The sequence below is a fragment of the Buteo buteo genome, chromosome 12 (assembly GCF_964188355.1).
Source record: "Buteo buteo chromosome 12, bButBut1.hap1.1, whole genome shotgun sequence".
Taxonomy (NCBI): domain Eukaryota; kingdom Metazoa; phylum Chordata; class Aves; order Accipitriformes; family Accipitridae; genus Buteo; species Buteo buteo.
The window spans coordinates 10,751,437-10,769,352 of record NC_134182.1 but is presented as its reverse complement, the minus strand read 5'-3'; the positions used below and the strand labels follow the sequence as shown (position 1 = coordinate 10,769,352).

The 17,916-nt window shown below is 36.0% G+C and overlaps 1 protein-coding gene across 1 annotated transcript in view; it reads right to left on the bottom strand.

Annotated features, from left to right (window-relative positions):
- The window catches only part of USH2A (usherin), a 392,565-nt gene that overhangs the window by 315,320 nt on the left and 59,329 nt on the right, over positions 1-17,916 (bottom strand). Inside the window, exons 11-12 of the mRNA XM_075042640.1 lie at positions 9,057-9,252; positions 5,152-5,793 (exon numbers count right to left, since the gene is read on the bottom strand). Of these exons, the coding sequence (XP_074898741.1) occupies positions 5,152-5,793; positions 9,057-9,252 (838 nt within the window). The remainder of the gene's footprint in view (positions 1-5,151; positions 5,794-9,056; positions 9,253-17,916) is intronic.

Genomic DNA, 17,916 nt, shown 5'->3' with positions numbered 1-17,916 from the left:
TGTTTCTTGGATGGAAAAACTGCATTCGATGAGCATTCCCAGGTCTACGTAAAATTTTATTTTACTCTTCCTCAACATAGAGCTTGTATCCTACACAAATACTTCTACAGAAACTAATAAACTGATTTTAAAAAGTTACTTATGTGCTATTAAAAAGTTTTCATTATAAGTCCTATCCCTCTGTTCCTGTATTATTTCCAATTATGAACCGGAGCATTCACCTCACCTTCCCAACAGTATATACTATCTTTCATCCTATTGTCCTCACAAGCAATCTTTATCTATGCAAGTCTCTAACAACTTACTGATAAATACAGTTAGATAGAGTTTATACACCTCTAATCTGGCCATTGAAGAACTTACCCATTATTCACAGCCTCACCTGAAATTCCAAACAAAAGAGCTTTTATACACATTTTTTTAATGATGCTGTACCACTTGCATAATCTATTTTGCTATGTATGGACTTCTTCCCTTCTTACTAATTTCTTTTCTATATGTCTGATCAGAAGATAATTCAAGTAATGGCATACCAGTAAGAAATATAATTACATAATTTTCCAAAATGATTTTATATTTTTACCTAATCATTAATGGACATTTAATTGGTTTTTTCACACAAATTGCTCTTCTCTTTTTTTTTATTGGAGTGGTACAGTTGATTAAAAATGTAGCAATGTATGAGAGTCCTGCAAATGATGATGGTGACACACTATTAACTGGCACTAGTCAACTGCAAGTACCTATCTTTGAACATCAATCCTAAGACAGGGCCATTGATAGGAGTTTCTATCTCTGTCAGCTGATTACTATTCATTATTATTGCACAACTTCAATAGAAGAATTTCAGCCGTTACTGAGATATGCTGCATTTACATAGACTTCTCAGACACTTTCCCTGTCTCTCCAGGTAAAGTTCAATCAGTTTCTTCTTAGTCATGTTCTCAGTTACCGAATCCTTTTCGGTGTCCAATAACTTCCTGATGTCCTGCTTTATAATGAAGAGCCCAAAATTGTATTGTAACATGTCATGTTGCCCAATGCCTTATTATTTATTTTGCCCTACAAGAGATAGCTTTATATATACACCCCTAGGGTGGTATTCTCTGTCTTTGCAGCAGTGTTGCGCTGTGAGCTCATATCCAAATAGCAGAGGAACTAAACAAATTGAAAACATTAGAATTTTACTGCTCAAATCTTTGTTCAAGTTTAGCCTCTGGTCCTCAGTGAGATAAATCTCAAGTGGACAGTGAAGTGATATCAGTCTCCAGTTAACATACATTCGCATCATAAAAAACCATCCTGTTGGCACTTTATTCCAGAGAGGCCCCGAACTAAGCCACCACAGAGACTGAATAGCTTGAAGTTATTAGTGAGGCAGCATGTATTATCTCCTACTGCAGTTGTCTGCACAGTACAGTGCCCATCCTGTGCATAAATAGAGGAGACCATTTCCCAGCAATGTCACTCTTGAGCACAATGAACGACTCCACTCAACATAACAGGAAGATAGGAAACAAGTTTAAGCCTGGACTCCTGCAGAAGGTCAAAGCACTTCTTCAGGACCCAGTTTATAGTTGCAGTAAATGATAAGCACTCAGGCTAAAACAGATCCTTGTCCATCTGAAATTTTGCATGAAAATAATGTCTAAGAAAAGAATACAGTGGGTAAATAAGCACATCTCTAGAAAACAAATTCATTTTGGCTGAGCAGGATTGATCACTACAGCATACATTGGTTTTGTCATAGCAATGAAATTCATAATTAGAAAGAACCTATACCTTAATGTTAAACATCCTGGTTCTCCTAATGTCATACCGCCTAAAACCAGTGTAGAGCAGGGAAGCATTTGGTATGATATTTTTTTTATAATAGTCTTTTAGGAATGCTCTAAAAGTTTAACTAAGTTTCTGGATACTACCACCATTGTTATTTTTTTTCAGAAGTAGCAAGTAGAAATAATTTTTTCTTTTTAAAGCAAAAGTGAGGGATAGGAAAATGGAGAAAGTCCTTCCCCCAACTAATTTATAAGTAAATTAACATGATTAAATGTAGACAAAAAGCGAAGAGACACTGGATTACAAATTCATACTGTTTGTCATAACCATTATTATTATTTACTTCCACCACCTAGAATTTGGCAGGAAAGAGTAAGAAACAACTTAATGCAAGCTTAATTTACAGCAAGGTTAGAAGGGCTCATAAAAGTTGCTTTATGAAGGATCCACTGTTGTGTAATAGAGCCAATTTCCAATTTTAAGACAGCCGCTGCAAATCTCTACAAGATCTACATATATAACTAGTATTATGCTTATTCTTTTTCAGATTTTTTTCCAATTCAACCATAACTGATCACATTTGTCAATCAAACATACTCTTCAAAAGGAAGAATGAAAGTCATAGCAAAGTATTCAGCTTCCTTTTTTAATCATCCTCTTACTCTTTCTCCCACTGTATAGCTCATGGAAAGGGAACACCCAAACAATTCCTTAGCACTTTTACGTGCTTCCCAACTATGGCGGTAATGCTTGTTTCTTAACCACAGTCTGTGCTTCAAGATGCACTGTTAACAATACCGACAACGTTGTCACAACAAACTTCACATACTTCTGGCCAAGAAGAGAGGTAGTATGTACACAGAAACTCAGTATTGGTGCCCTGCCACACATCCTACGTGCTGGTTTACATGTTTTCAATACTATGTATCCTCTCCATGAAAAGCTGTGGTCACTGAGTAAAGAACTTAACAAAATGTTTGGGTTTTTTTCTTTACAGCTTTGCTGCTCTTGGAACAGGATTGAAGACCAGTGTTGAACAGGATTTATATGGCACAGAACCCAGTTGGTGTGGCAGCACAGATCCCAGTCGGTGTAGCAACACAGTCCTGGAATGAGGTAGGGACAAACTTCACAACTATTTGGGGGCTGGAAAGATCCGTTTTCTACCACTGCAACCCAGGACATCTCAAAAGCATGTTTATATACAAGATAAAACTACTCTTTCATTTGGTTTCATGTTAGAATCAAGTGCTCCTCTCTTTGCATACACCATTAGTTTTAAAAAAATTTAAATGTACAGAAATCTACCAAAAATGTTACTTGTATGAGAAGAAACTAGAAGACAGGAGGTCATGGATACAGCCTAATAGATAAAACGCATGGCCAAATGCTCTAGAAAGAGTTGTGGGGGGGTTTTAAAAATCTCATGATAAAATAATTTCCCAGAGTTATATCCAGCTTGAATTTTCTCCATTGGCAACTCTTCCTGCATTAAGATTTTGGTAACTTTTGGAAACCTCTCAAATTTTATCAAAGCTCACAGAAGATATGCTACAATGGAATGTTATTTTAAATACCACTATCTATAACAGACCAGACTTATAATTACACAGAATAAACAAACAAACAAAGATATATGACCTGTATTCCACTAAGGAAACTCTCACCACAGAGTTGAGATGTCCCAACAGCCTAAGAAGTCCTCAGTATCCTCAGATGTCCCAACAGCCTAAGAAGTCTGCCAGTTTTAACTAATGAATTGTGTGCTTTTAATTAGCCCATACTTCTACAACTTAATATCAGTATTCCCAGAAGGTTATACTCACCCCTATTTTATGGAAAACTCTCCTTTGGAACATACTAACAAAGAATATTTATATAAAAGTTAGATATATTAAATGTCTAAATGAGCTCACACTGGGATCAACACTAAAATGTCAGTGAAAATACCGTAGTACACTGTGCTACGCTAAGAGCGGCACAATGCTTTTACAAGGATAAGGTTTTACACTTTCACCTGCAGAAGAGAGCTCAGCGTTCAGCACATACATGCTTATACTTATTACTTAGAAAATTTAAAAATAATTCTTACAGCAAGATTTTTTTGTTTTGTTTTGTTTTAACAGGAACTATTCTGGAAGTATTCCTCTGAGTGCCATGCAAGCTTTTCTACAAACCAGTCTGTTCGTACTATCAATTAAACCTTTTTAAACCATTTAGTTCTGCATAAACCCTGGCCTTTCTTTTTCAAGGACAAGGGCGGTCACTGACTCAGGAAGCCTTGACATCACTCCTCTGCCGATCTCTGATTAAGTGGCTGATGTAGAGGGTTAGCAGGTCAAATAGCACTGGAGGAGGAACTAAGAAAAACAGAACGCTGCCTTATTTATTAGTATATGTACCTAAAATAATTTAAATGAAAGTATTTTTAAAAATACTTAATGGAGGTTAAGCAGCTTTTTTAACCTCTGTTCAAATTATTGAATGGCATATTAAAACCAATGGAGCTATAATGTACCTTTTAATGTGACCTGCTACTTTAATAAATTGCATATGTATTTAACTTGAACTAAATCTATCTGTTTAATATTACTACTAAGGGTAGGTTACTATTACCTATAGTTTTACTTTACCCACCTACCTTTTAAAACAAAAACATTAAAATATAACTACAGAGCTTCCCACTTACAATGCACATTTACACTCTATTTACAGTAATATGGTACGAAATCTTGAACTGATACGTAGCAACTGCAGTATCAGCCACTTGTAGGGCCGAACTGCAAGCAGTCCTCGTGAAAGCCAGCACATCCTCAACACAGCAAGGCAGGTGAATGCTTTTTAAGTGGCATGTTTGCCAGTCTCATCAAAGTATAAGCAACCATCTCTGTGCCTCCCACCATGCTCAGCTTTATGCACGAGGTACCCTTCCTGAAGAACTTGCACTCTGCCTTCCAAGTCCACATTTTTCATTACAAAGATAGCTGCTGTTCATCAAACTATGCTAGTTTATCTCTTATTCAGTGACTGGGCCATTGAGGATTTGTATATTTTTCTCAATATCTAGAAGAACTAGGCCTAACCTTATTTTGGACATGTTGAAACTGCAGTAATAACACAAACTATACTGCAGTAATAACACAAATTATACAACCTCTGGCAACAGAATAAATATTTGATGGCGGTCAGAATGTGAATACTTCCTTCTTGCTCGTACAGTTAGGAAGAAATGGAAAAATAATTAATAACATAAGCCAGAGACATATCAGACATGAAGCTGTCTAAACACCTATTAAAAACTGTAGGAACTATGATCATAACCAAGAAAGCAAAACTTAGTACATCAAATAGGTTGTCTTCCAATTTCCTTACCTGGTTTACACTCATTACACCTTCTCCCCTGACGCTGAGGCAAACAGACACACTGTCCAGAAACGTGGTCACAAACTGTTCCTGCCAATGTGCCCAGAGCATCACAGTCACAACGCTGGCAGCCGAGGAGGTTGCTCATGTTAAGGTTGTACGTATGAAGCACGCACTGACTACACTGAAGGCCAGTTACACCAGCTTTGCAAGGACACTGTCCTGTTGATTTGTCACAAAGCAGAGAGCCGTTTACTGTACCTGCCTTATCACAGTTACATGGCAGACAAACAAAGGAATGATTTTCTTGTACTTTGTGGTAGCCATCTAGGCATTCGTCACATTGTCTTCCTCCAATATTTGGTCTACAGGCACATTGCCCCGTCTTCGCATTGCACACGATTCCAGAAAACGACCCTGCAACGTTACATTCACAAGCCTTACAACCAGCTACATCCAGCCCATAAAAGTTGTCCATGCAGGTGTCACAGCGAAGCCCTTTCACTCGTTCTTTACAATTGCACTGCCCAGAGAGAGGGTTGCAGAATTGGTTCACTGAGCCATGGCTGTTGCACCAACAAGGCTCACATCCATCTTCATTAGAATATCTGAGCGCTTTAAATCCAAAATTGCAGCTATCACACCTAAGACCTGGAAAGAGAAAAGGTATTAATAAAAAAAAGCTGAAAAGCTATTAATTTCAATTTTTAAAAGGGATAAGTATACTACACTTGGAAAAAAAAAAAAGAGAGAAAGGAAAGGACTAATATTCTTCACCAGCATAATTAACAGGAATGACAGGGCTGCACAGATCAATTGAATAACAGTGGCATCCCAAAAATCTGTTTACTTTTCCAATTTGTTTCAGAAGCGATGAGTTTCTGTTGGCTTCTCAATACAATTTAAGATACTTCTGCAAGAGATTCTTTGTAACATTTCTAAGACAAACCAGAATTAATCTCTTTGTTGCCCAGAACAGCACCTGTTGCACAATCAATGCTTACGTGAACTCTTCACCCTGTATCGTAGAAATGCAATATACAGGGAATTGCACTGGGGTCTCAATCTGTTCTGATAACAGATTTATATATTATATTAAAAACATTAAATATACTCCAGGACAACACAAGTTAAGACTAATTACGATGAATGACTTAACACTGTACTTCAGTTGTAACATTGCTTACATTTATGTTAGTGTTTATTGTTAGCCCTTACTGAAAGCAGAAAATATTTTCCATAAACCAAAATGAAATATTTTTATCTAAACATATGATTTAGTTAACTTCTGCAGTACATTAAAATCTAAACTGTTTTCTTCATGCTTCATCCTGTAGTTTTATTAGCTTTGTTTTCCAAGTCATCGCTTGCTTTATCCCTGCCCCAAGGGATGGCATTTGTATTTTAGTTTATAAAATGTACATTACAAGAAAGCAAACGAGATTATTATATGAAAAATGCAAATTCACAGTTATGTATTTTCCCTTGCAATGGGAAAATCCTTCACTGTGAAGCCATCGCTTAATTGTTGCATACAGAAAAATATAAATACAATGTTCTAGCAAAGCATTGTCATCACTTAAATACAAAACCATACAAAAATATATCTCGCAACTTACATGTAGAAAAATAAAACTAAAAATGGTAGGAAATGCATTATACATATGGATAAAAACTCAAAAACTCCAACAGAAGGCAAGTTCCTTTAACAGTGATGAATGACTCACCTAAGGCATATCATTTAATTTCAATAAGGAAAATAAAAAAGGACCACTATTGCTGCAAATTTTAAAAATAACTGTATTGTTAACAAGAATTATGACTCATTTTGAACTATTAAAATTGGTCTACATGGATTCATATCATATCAGTTTTAAAAATATGCGCAGTGCTTATTTGAATATGCCATACATATTCCTGACAGGTAATCTATTCCTAACGATACTGAGGAAGGCCTACAGGGCATCACATTCAATGTTAACAAGTACAGGGGAGTTAGCACGCTTGGCATTTAATTCACATTCTTCTACCTTTTTATTCTAGATGAATGACCTACTTTAATAAAATTATTGGTGCTAATGTATTTTACTGGTGATAGAATCATTAGTAAGATTTAACAGTTGTGTTAACTCTAACAGTTCATGTTTCATAACACTGCAGTCCATAGTTGCATTTTTCTGTTATCGTGTTTGTTTAAATAGATAAAATGGCAATAGACAGATTGCTCTAAAAACCAATTTAGAAATCCAAAGAGGAAAGCCCTTTGTTAAAGTTTGCTGCACACGTTCCAATATACAGAAGCTTATTTACAACTGGTTTGGAAAAGAAAAAAGAGAATCCAGTCTGGAAAGAATTAGGTCTTTATTGTGCAAACAAACGTTTGCATACCTACAGCGCCCCACCATAGTTATAGATAAATTTCCAGAAAGCACAGATTTACACATTTTTTGTATTATTATTTCAGTGAAAATAAAAATAATTTTTATTGTTTTCATCAAAAGGAGAAAATATTTAAAATAATATGTTGACAATCAAATACGTGAGAACCAGACTGTGCATTTCTTGTATACCAAACTCCCACTGAGTTAACAAAGGTTTTCACAGATGCAAATGTGAAATGTAGGCAAAGGATGTATAATTAAGAGTGCTCTGAAGTCCCTTTTATTGAATGTACAGAGTGGGTCTAAGGTGCACAGAGGTTACTTTTTACTCTTGGCACCCTTTTTATCGTATGGAAAACATAGGTACTTGGCATTCCACAGGAAAGAGGACAGAAACTGTTCAGGCTTAGGTCTGTTTAGAGTTATTTTCATTATTTGTTTTTATTTTGTATTTGCTTTTGGAAATTAGAAGAAACAGAGACTCACAATATTACAAGTAAGTCAATATTCACAAGTCAGTGAGTCATAAATTAAAATATACTTGACCATTGTTAATACAACCCACAACCATGCTTAGCTAAAAAAAAATAGATTACTAATTGTGTTAATAACAAAGCAGAAAAGGACCTCTTTTTTTTTTTTTTTTTTTTTTGAGATATATGTATAGTCTGAGACATGTACGGTTACCATGCAAGGCTCACTTTATCAGGAAATTCTCCTTGCATAATATTCCCATACATCAACATTTCAAAGTGTATTACATATACTGTGTATTTTGGGCACTTGATAAATTTTGTCCTTATGTGGCTGTGGCTCCCCTCAAATATGCTGGAAGTAATAAATTGCTATAATCAAATCTAATTTCTGAAAAATACCTGTGGGAGTAACAAACAAAAAAGCACGTCTTGTAAAAAAAATGATAAATAACACAGAAGGTAGCAGTTTATTATAATCAGCTTGGCATTGAATTACAAAATTAAAATTATGTGGCCCTTGATAACTAACCCTAGCTATGTACATGATCTGTGGAATTATGTTGACTTATTTTGCATTTCATAGGAACAGTTCAAAGAAATATAATAGAAAAAAATGGATAGATTTATCACAAAGGACCCTGTAGCACAGAATATTTTGAGAAAAAAATCCATTTATTTTGGTCTATTAAGAAAACTAGCATGGAAACGATTTGCTTAGAACTCATTAAGTATAAAACATTTTGAAAAAGTGTTAATTTCCTAAAAGAAACATCTATGCAGTAAGCAAATTACATTATTTCTGTGACTTATTAGTGTGGAGCTATGTAAGCTAATGTAGCTATGCCATAAAGAAACTTCTAAAGGGTTGATTAAACTAAGCTTCAAGCTGTAGTTTGATAGAATTATTAAATTAATACTTTTTCAACAGTTAATTTCATTCATTTTTATAATCTGCCTTCAGCAAAGAAGTTTACTATACTTTTCATTTAGAAACCAAGCGTGTTTTATTTCCAGAGAAAACAAGAAAAATGGCTCCAAACTCTTGCATTACACATACCAATAACATTTGCTTTGCACTTGCACTGGCCTGAATTTTGGTGACAGGTAATATCTCCATTGACTGTCCCAGAGGTATTACAGTTACAGGGACTGCAGCCATCAGGGTTTGACTGTTGTAGATTGTAGAATCCTTCCTGGCACTGATTGCATTGTCTGCCAGACACATGTCTCTTACAATTACACTGGCCTCCAATCTAGAAAGATACAAAATATTATAGAATGATGAACATATCTATTTTTAGAGGATACATTCATTAGCAACAGGAATGGGAGTATGAGTTCGGGAGGAGAAAACTTAAAATGGAACAGAAAAAAATCAGCCTGTGTAACACATACTTTTTTAATTTTTTGAGAGAGAGAAAAAAGAGAAATATTAAACAGGGTGTAACTATCCAATTTTTAAATAAAGTTTAAAAGTCCTGTTCTTTCAAAACAAAAGGAAAAAAGAATTGAGTAAACAGTGTGGCAATATTTACCATCTGGAGAGAGAAAAATGCAAAGAATAATTATAAAATTGCACTGTATAAATGGTGACTTCTGTTAAAACAAACAGTACTTTTCTGAATCACAGTGACTGCAAAACACTATCATTTTCAAAGGTCAAGTTTTGCACTTTTTTGTTCACACCTTATGTTTGTTTATCTTAGTGAAAATATTAGTTAAATAAGAATGAAGCAAAGTTGAAAGATTTCCTTTCTGATTACTCATCGAAAATAAATTTTCTCTTCCTTTACAGAAGGATGTGACCCAACAACTCAGTACCTGAAACCCTCTCCCTCTTTTCTTGGTTCAGCTGGGATCCAAGCATTCCACTTCAGTGGTGGGATATAAAGGTCCTCTCTTACTCCCTGAATGGGTAGCATTGCTATTTGGAAGGACCTGAGGCATCCTTTGTTATGCCTGGGCCATGATCTGGGAGTACTTGTCTCACATCTTGTGCAAGACTAAAGGGCTCCTGAAAAGCTATCTCAATTTCAAACCTCTGAAAGACAGAAAAAAACCCCATTCTCTATATATTCATCACTTTCTGACATGGTGGAAAAACTGACTACAGGGAAAGGGCAGTGGCACAGGGATGGGGAAATGAATGGAGGACATCAGTCAATGCACAACATAGATGAGAACAGGGAGTCAAAGCAACACAAAGATGCAGATGTGAATTGGCAAAAGGTTTAGGATTCATAATCAAGAAACAAAACCTAACTTTTCTAACTCAAGTGTTCTGGGGAATACAGAGATGGCAGCAAACAAACTCTGTTATAAGTAATTTTCTTTGGGTCAGTGTATTCTTTTCAGTGCAAATATTTACAAATACGAAAAAGTACAGTGATTCAAAACTTGTTATTTATGTACAACATCAACAGCTGTAGTTCAATTTAGTACTATGTAGTATAAGTACTATTATGTAGTATTTTGCTTTTAATTAGCTACCAGAACAAAAGTTTCTCTTAACAGTTGTCTTTTTCACCTTAAACCTACAAGTTAAGCAAAGCTGAAACAACAGGAGAGTCCTGTGGCATTAGAGACAAAGCTACTTGGAAGTTCCACTGCATATAAATGTTACTATCACACCCTGCAGTCTACAACAAAGCTCCAAGCTTTATTAATACAAGGTAGAGTATTCCGACATCTAATAGTAAATTCTCAGTGCAGAAAACACTGAATGAAAGTTAGAGAAGCACATATTCCTACTCCTTCCTCACAAAAGGATTCTGTAGTCCAATAAAACCTCTTCAATATGCTTTCATGATAGAGATCTATTACTGACGTATCAGCTACATTCTTCAGGAAGATGAAGATATTAAAAAGGCAAGGAAACTATTTTATAAACAACAGGAAAGACAACAGCAAGTACAAAAAGCTGAGTTAAGAGACGACAATAGCAGAAAACACAGCAACAAGGATTTTCAAGTTACTCCCTTTTAGACTGGATATGATCTAGATATTTGGTTTATTATAAGACACCCAGTCATGCATCACAGCCATTCATCAGAGAACTCACATGTGAAAAGCAACTCTGAGTGTAATCCTAAATGAAGACAAATACCTACATTTTGTGTTAGTGATCATAGCATACCCAGATTACACAACAGCAAGTATTACATAAAGGTAACTCATTGGTACTCAACAAACATATAACTCATACCCCAAAAGACTTTAAAGTTACCCCAAAAGACTTTAAAGTTACTCCAAAAGCTACCACATGAAGGAAAGCATTACATGCAAAAAGCCATCTTCAAAAAGTGGAAATCACATCAAAATAAGGAAGTTAAATAAGACAGGATAACCACCACCAAATTTTAAAAGCAGAATAAGGCAATACAAATTCAGCTTTTAACGAGAAACATGCTTAAGGCATGAAGGAAAAAAAAATTTTTTTTTCAAATGTCAGAAACAAAGGAAGGCTACCAGAGATTCAGTGAGGGCAATAAATAATTAAGTGGTATGATTAGCAGATTGAGAACTTTTCACTAAGAGGGAAGTGCAGCATCAGTACAGGTTGCCTAGAGGGGATGTGGAATCTCCATCCCCAGAGGTATCAAGATTCATCCAGACAAAATCATAACTGACTGGATCTAGTGCTGACAGCAATCCTGCTTTGAGCTGGAGCAGATGACCAACGAATGCTTCTACGATTCTGTGTAGCATTCAGGAAAGGTAGAACCACAACAGAGATTGCAAAGTATTTCACAGCTGTTCACTATGAAAGAGGTGTAACCATTCTATATTAAGAATGATTTTCAAGACTGGTTTCAAACCAAAATGTCGGAAGGAAAAGGTTTTTAGCAAAATCTCATCTGTTGAAAAGTGACTACACATGAGTCGAGTTCTAGATGAACTGAAATATCAAATTACTGAGTTATTAATTACTTAAGTCAACCTCAGTAGAAGAGGAATAAAACTCTAAAAGTTACATCAATCTCCTCAAAAAGCTGTAAGGAAGCTTCCGAGATCTAGACTAGTAGCCTTTTTCTGTACAGAGCAAATTAATAGAAACAAAAGCACAAGTTTGATATATTGGAAAAGATTAGTAATTTTTTTTGCAAAGAAAAATCATGCTTCATGATTCTTCTACATTTCTTTAGGTCAGCAACATCTGGAAATAGCTCATATACTGAACCAAATGGATGATCAAAAAGTCAAAATAATTTCTACATCAAGAAGTACAAACTTAATGCCTGAGGAAAACCAATGCTGACTATAGGTAGACAGTGATATGTCCAAAATTAGCTTTTATCACTCAAGAAAGGAGCTGTTAAAGCTGCTCCATTCCCCCTAAAAATCATTTGAAAGCTCTGAGGCAGTTAAAAAGGCAATACGAGTACTGGAATTATTAGCAAAAGAACTGAAAATTATACAGAAAATGTCACTCTGTCACAAAAATCGATTGTGTATCAACATTTTGCGCAATTTGTATATATGGTTACCCTCTCTAAAATAAAAGAGGTCACAGAGTGAGTAGAATAAGCAAAGATACAAATGAAAAGAGAATAATAAAAAAAAAGACTTCATTTTGGAAAGAGATGACTAAGATGAAGGGAATACATGTCTATAAAATCATGAATGGCTTACAGAATGAATATTCATTATTTCTCACAATATAAGAAGGAGAGAACACCCAGGAAATTATCAGAAAGCAAACTTGAAAGAATGAAAAAGTACATTTTCTATACACTTCAAGTATATAGAAAAATACCCTTTTTTTAAAGTGCAGTAAAAAATGAGTTAGATTAATTCCATATGCGGACACCAAACATGACAAGTCAGATGAAACCCCAGAGTTTGGCCCCAGTAGTTCCAAACACATAAATAACTGGAATCTAGAAAAGTATATCACAGAAAGATCATGCTTCTTAACACCAGCTTCTGGTAACTATCAGAGAGGATACTACGCTAGATGAAAGTCTCATTTGATCCAGTATGGCTGTTCTTATCATAAATACATGGAACCCCCAGTCTAATTGTGAGCAGCTGGTAGCCATTTCCTGATGCAACAAGTGAAATGTGTAGATTACTGAGTGCTATGAGAAGCAAAGAGCACCAATATCTTCAGCATAATTTTAGGTGTCAAGCTATTACAAGAAGCAGTAATTTCCATCCCATTCAGTTGCAGAAAATTTATGTCCCCAAACTTTCTCTTAATAGGGTAAAAGAATGTGCCAGAAAAATAAATACAACTCTTCAGAATGAGGGAGAAATATCTGGTCAGCTGAAGAACATAATTCAAATTTTCTCCAGGAACCAGCCAATGAAACCATTTGGAGATCTCCCTATATACATTTCCTCCTACCTTGCTGTCATGTAGAAAAGACTTTTCCATCCATAATCAATACAACTGGCAACTGGTTTCCTGGTTCTAAAAAGAGTGAAAGTCTTTCATGGCAGTTAGAAAAAGGTATAGGAAACTAAAGTTTTTGTTAGAGGGAGGCTTATCAGATTGCTGCTTAATAGATCTGAAAATAGGTTTGTATGTACCAGATTAGAGGATCTGTAAATAATCCACTGACATTCTTCCATAACACTGATTTGAAAGTTTTCTGAAAAACAAGTCAAGCAGAAAAAAGACATTCCTTAGACAAGACAAAAAGGAGACTCTGACTGTATTCACAAATTACTATTTTGTTTTTGTCTTTGCTGTAAGAGACTAGAAACCTTTCCATTCTGCTTCTTCAGCCATTTTCCATCAATGTTGTCCCAAAAGCTGGGTTCTTTTACCTGGTGTGCAATAAGCCAATCAATACATTGAGTCGAGATACTTGTCTTTATTGCTGTACTGTAGTATAGGGTGCCAGGTGTCCAAATACCTGCACACCTTTAGAAAGAAAGGTTGAGGGTTTTATACAATTTTCTTACAAGGAAACTCATTAAAAAATTGTGATGGGCTACACAAGCTTACATAACAACAAGATCTTTCAAGCATGTCATGCTCTTGTCCAGTTCATTATACTAAGGTGGTCTGACATTTACATGCTCTTTATGCAAAAGTGGGTGTTGATTTTAGTATTCAAATTAAGCAAGGTAAGACAAGGACAGGGTCTTTATTTCCTTCTCATCCAGTATTGACTAATCTACCATCATCTATTTCTAATGAATAATACGTTCTCGGTTATACATACTGCACATATTCTAACTCTCCTTATCTTAAGTTTACGTGATCACCTAGCAGCGTCTCCAAGGTAATGCATTTCTTCATACCAACTATTTCAAAATTTGTTAAGTTTTGCCAACCTTGCCAATTAATTCTGTGAGTTACTATAACATCAACATAGGATATCAAGATGAAATATATCTATTGAAGAACAGCCTCTGAAAAACAGAATAACAAATTCAATTATATAACTCCACTTTAATCCTGCCCTCTATAGTAAGCATGGGATTATAAGAGCCATGAACATAGCTAAGGGAAATATGCCACTGTAACACACCCCATATTACACAGATTTTATCCTTCATATACTGCATGCACTTCAAGTAGCTGTGCAGAATTTTAGAGAAAAAGGTGAGAAATATGCTCCAGATAAAAATAGGGGGGGGGGGGGGGTGGGCGGGAAGTAGGTAAAAGTACTTGTAAATGTGGGAAGGTTTGTAGGGTTCTGTAATTGCCTGCCCTGGATGCTAAGCTCTTCAATATTTTCAGTAGCAGACTCTGAAGACAGAAGAGAGAATATGCTTACAAGCCTCACAGATCACCCCAGCTGGGGATGCGCAGCCAGCCCCATCATGACCCTGAGGGCACCAACCAGCCTTAATGGCCCTGAGCAGCCTCACCTGGGGCCTCCACTCACACCCTCTGCCTACAGTCCAGGAGCTCCAGATAAGCTCCAGTCTGGGCATCCGCACCTCGCCTGGGCTATGCTGCAGTTGTGGCTGTCCCCTGCCTCCTTGGACTTAGGCTGCAGCCATGTCTTCAGTCTCATCTCCTGCTGGCTCCAGACTGCACTCCCTGGATGGACCCTGGATTATTTATCACTTTGCCTTGCCTGGGGTTGTCAGAGGACCCTGTTATGAGCACTCAGCCATGTTTCAATGCTGCAGGACTGTGCCCTGGTGGCGGTGGACACTGCTCTTCTGGGATCACCCTCAGCAGGTTGATTTTCAACATCACTTTCACTCTTTGCGCAAATATTCTAAAATCAGTAAAGATGAAGTAAATGCAGAAGTTCAAAACACATCGCATAGCAAGGAGACGCCAAACGTGAAATAAAGAAAAATTGTGAAGAAACAATGCGGAAAATAACCTGGAAGTGATACTGGGCCTCTACAAATTAAATATGAACAATATGATACCACTCCAAAAAAGGTAAAAAACATTCTGCAACGTACTAAAAAGGAATCTCATATTTAAGATATGAGAAGGAAAGGTAAGGCTTCAGCTTGAATAGTTCAAGGGTAGAACACACAAATTAGAAAAAGTACAGTAAAAAGCAATATAAAATAGCTTTAAATAACTGGAATTTTACCTAAAAGAGAAAAGCAAAATTAAGGTATATATGTACTCTCAAGTTCATATGAAAACTGGTGATTGCATTAATTTAGGAAAGAAACTCATAATGGCTTAATTTGTGGTATATTTGGCTTAAAAAAAATGGGAAAAAAAGAAAAAGAATATCTTTAATTTCTCTGTACAGAGAAGCACCAAAATAATCCAGAAGCACTAAGAAATGCTTGGCAATGGATACTGTTTCAAAGAAGTTGTACGAGCTGACAAATGTTTATAATGCTGCAGAAGTAGGTGTACTACAGGTTATAATACGTAAATCTACATCAAAACAGGTAGAACAAACCATTTCTGTAACTATATAAATATCTAAGTGAATTATGAAGCAAAGTGGTGGTTGTTGTTATTACTATTATTATTTCTGTAAATCTAGCTTACTCTAGAAACAATGGTATCATTGAGAATACTGGTAGCAATTAATATTTAAAGATTTTATTAATGAGGATTTCACCAGTTGTGCACTGGACATATTACTGAACGTTCTCCTCCTCCCCCCAGTCCAAATGCTATCTGTCATTTAAAGAAGTAGACTTTAATTATACTGGTTGTAGAAGAGCAGAAAGCAATCTGTTCTCCTGTTGCTTATGCCTGACAGGCCTTGTTCCGACCCAAACAGTAAGCAGATAGAAACAGCCTGTCTATTAACATGACCATCTTGATACTAAATCACTTATGGAAAATATCTGTCTAGATTGTTCACTACGAAAATGAGTCTAGCCAAGTGTTACTACCAAGTGGTGGTGTACCTTGGGACCTCATAATTACAATTGTTATTTGATACCGAAAATCACTGATGCTGAGTTGGCACATATCCCTTGTGTCATTTATAATTTACGTATGAAATACACATTAGTCCCATATCCTTGAATGTAAACAGTTATAAAAAGTATGCAAGCAGTTTCCTCCTGCACAAATCACAGCTACAGAATCATTGTCTTTAATCAGGAAGCAGACTACTTGAGATTTCTGAATTTTAGAAATACTGAACAGTTCACACGGATACCACTCTTTAATTGGGGGACACTTTAATCTAACTCATCACATCTAGAATCACAAATTCAAAGAGGAGACTGTTTAGGAACCCTCCCAATGTCCAGTTACTAAACTGATATAAGGACTTAGGAAGAGATTTAAGTACCCAGGACAAGGGGTGACATATTCCAAAGAATTGTCTTAATTATTGTTTGGGGTACAGCAAACTATTTGGCCATAGTGCTCATCTAGTAGATGTTCAACACATACATATCATGGTCTCAGAAATATATCTTCTGAATACTTAAAATCTTGTTGACCATATGTATGCATAAAGTATAAAATGGAATTTGCTGAAAAAAATAGCTGACCTAAGCCTCTCTGAAAGTTAAAACCCTCTTTTTCTCCTTGGGTATCCCTATAATTTCAAATAGCTATTCTTTGGTGCCTGTAACAGAAGAAACATACTGCCAGACACGTAATCAGAAAGTCTCTCCAATTCTGGAGAATAACTATGAGATGTAGCTTGAAGTTACTAAATAGAAAACTAAAGCTGACACCTTCTAAGTTTCTTTTACCAAAGTTAACTTCTGGTTTTGAAGCCCCAAAAACATGACAAAAAAGTCCTTTTGCGATTGTCTAAGTCATGATTAATTCCAATTATTTACTCTCTACCAGGACAGAAGCACCTTCCTTTGACCAGCTGGCAATGCCCTAAAACTCACATTTTAAGACCCATGGGTATATTTAGTTCCTGCATGGAATTCTTTCTGTTCATTGCTGGCTTTGCAACTGATTGGTACTGATCTTGATGTTCTGCCTTTTTGATATAAATGCTAATGATACACTTCTCACTACCTTCTTACTTGACACAAATCTGGCAAGGACCAGAGCATCCAGTTGACTGCAGTCTCAGGAAGTGGGAGGGGAGGAGGGGGGAGAAAGAGGGTTGAGGATTTTTCTTTTCTTTTCCTTTTCTTCAGTTTAGGAAATGAGAACTGTGAGGTGTTCTGGCTCACACACGTAGGTTAATGGTCTGACCACCAAATACCTGAGAGTATTCTCAGTAAGTCAGCTTTGGGAACTGAAAATTGAATAAGCAGCAATAATGAAGTTCCTTTTCACTCCTCTGCTATCTCTTCTTGTCATTGCATACAATGACTTTCAAAAGTCAGTAGCTTTCTACTACTTCTGCTCAAAATGTAAAATGAGGTGTTTACCCTTTCCCCATGACACTCCAAAGGGCAGGAGTAGACCAAATCCCCAAAATAGGTTGGCAAACTACCACAGAAAAAACAGCATTTCCATGGTACAAAATGCATCAGAAATGAAGCCATGGAATTATTTAATATAAAAAGCTCATTTTCCTTTATTTTAGCGATAAGAT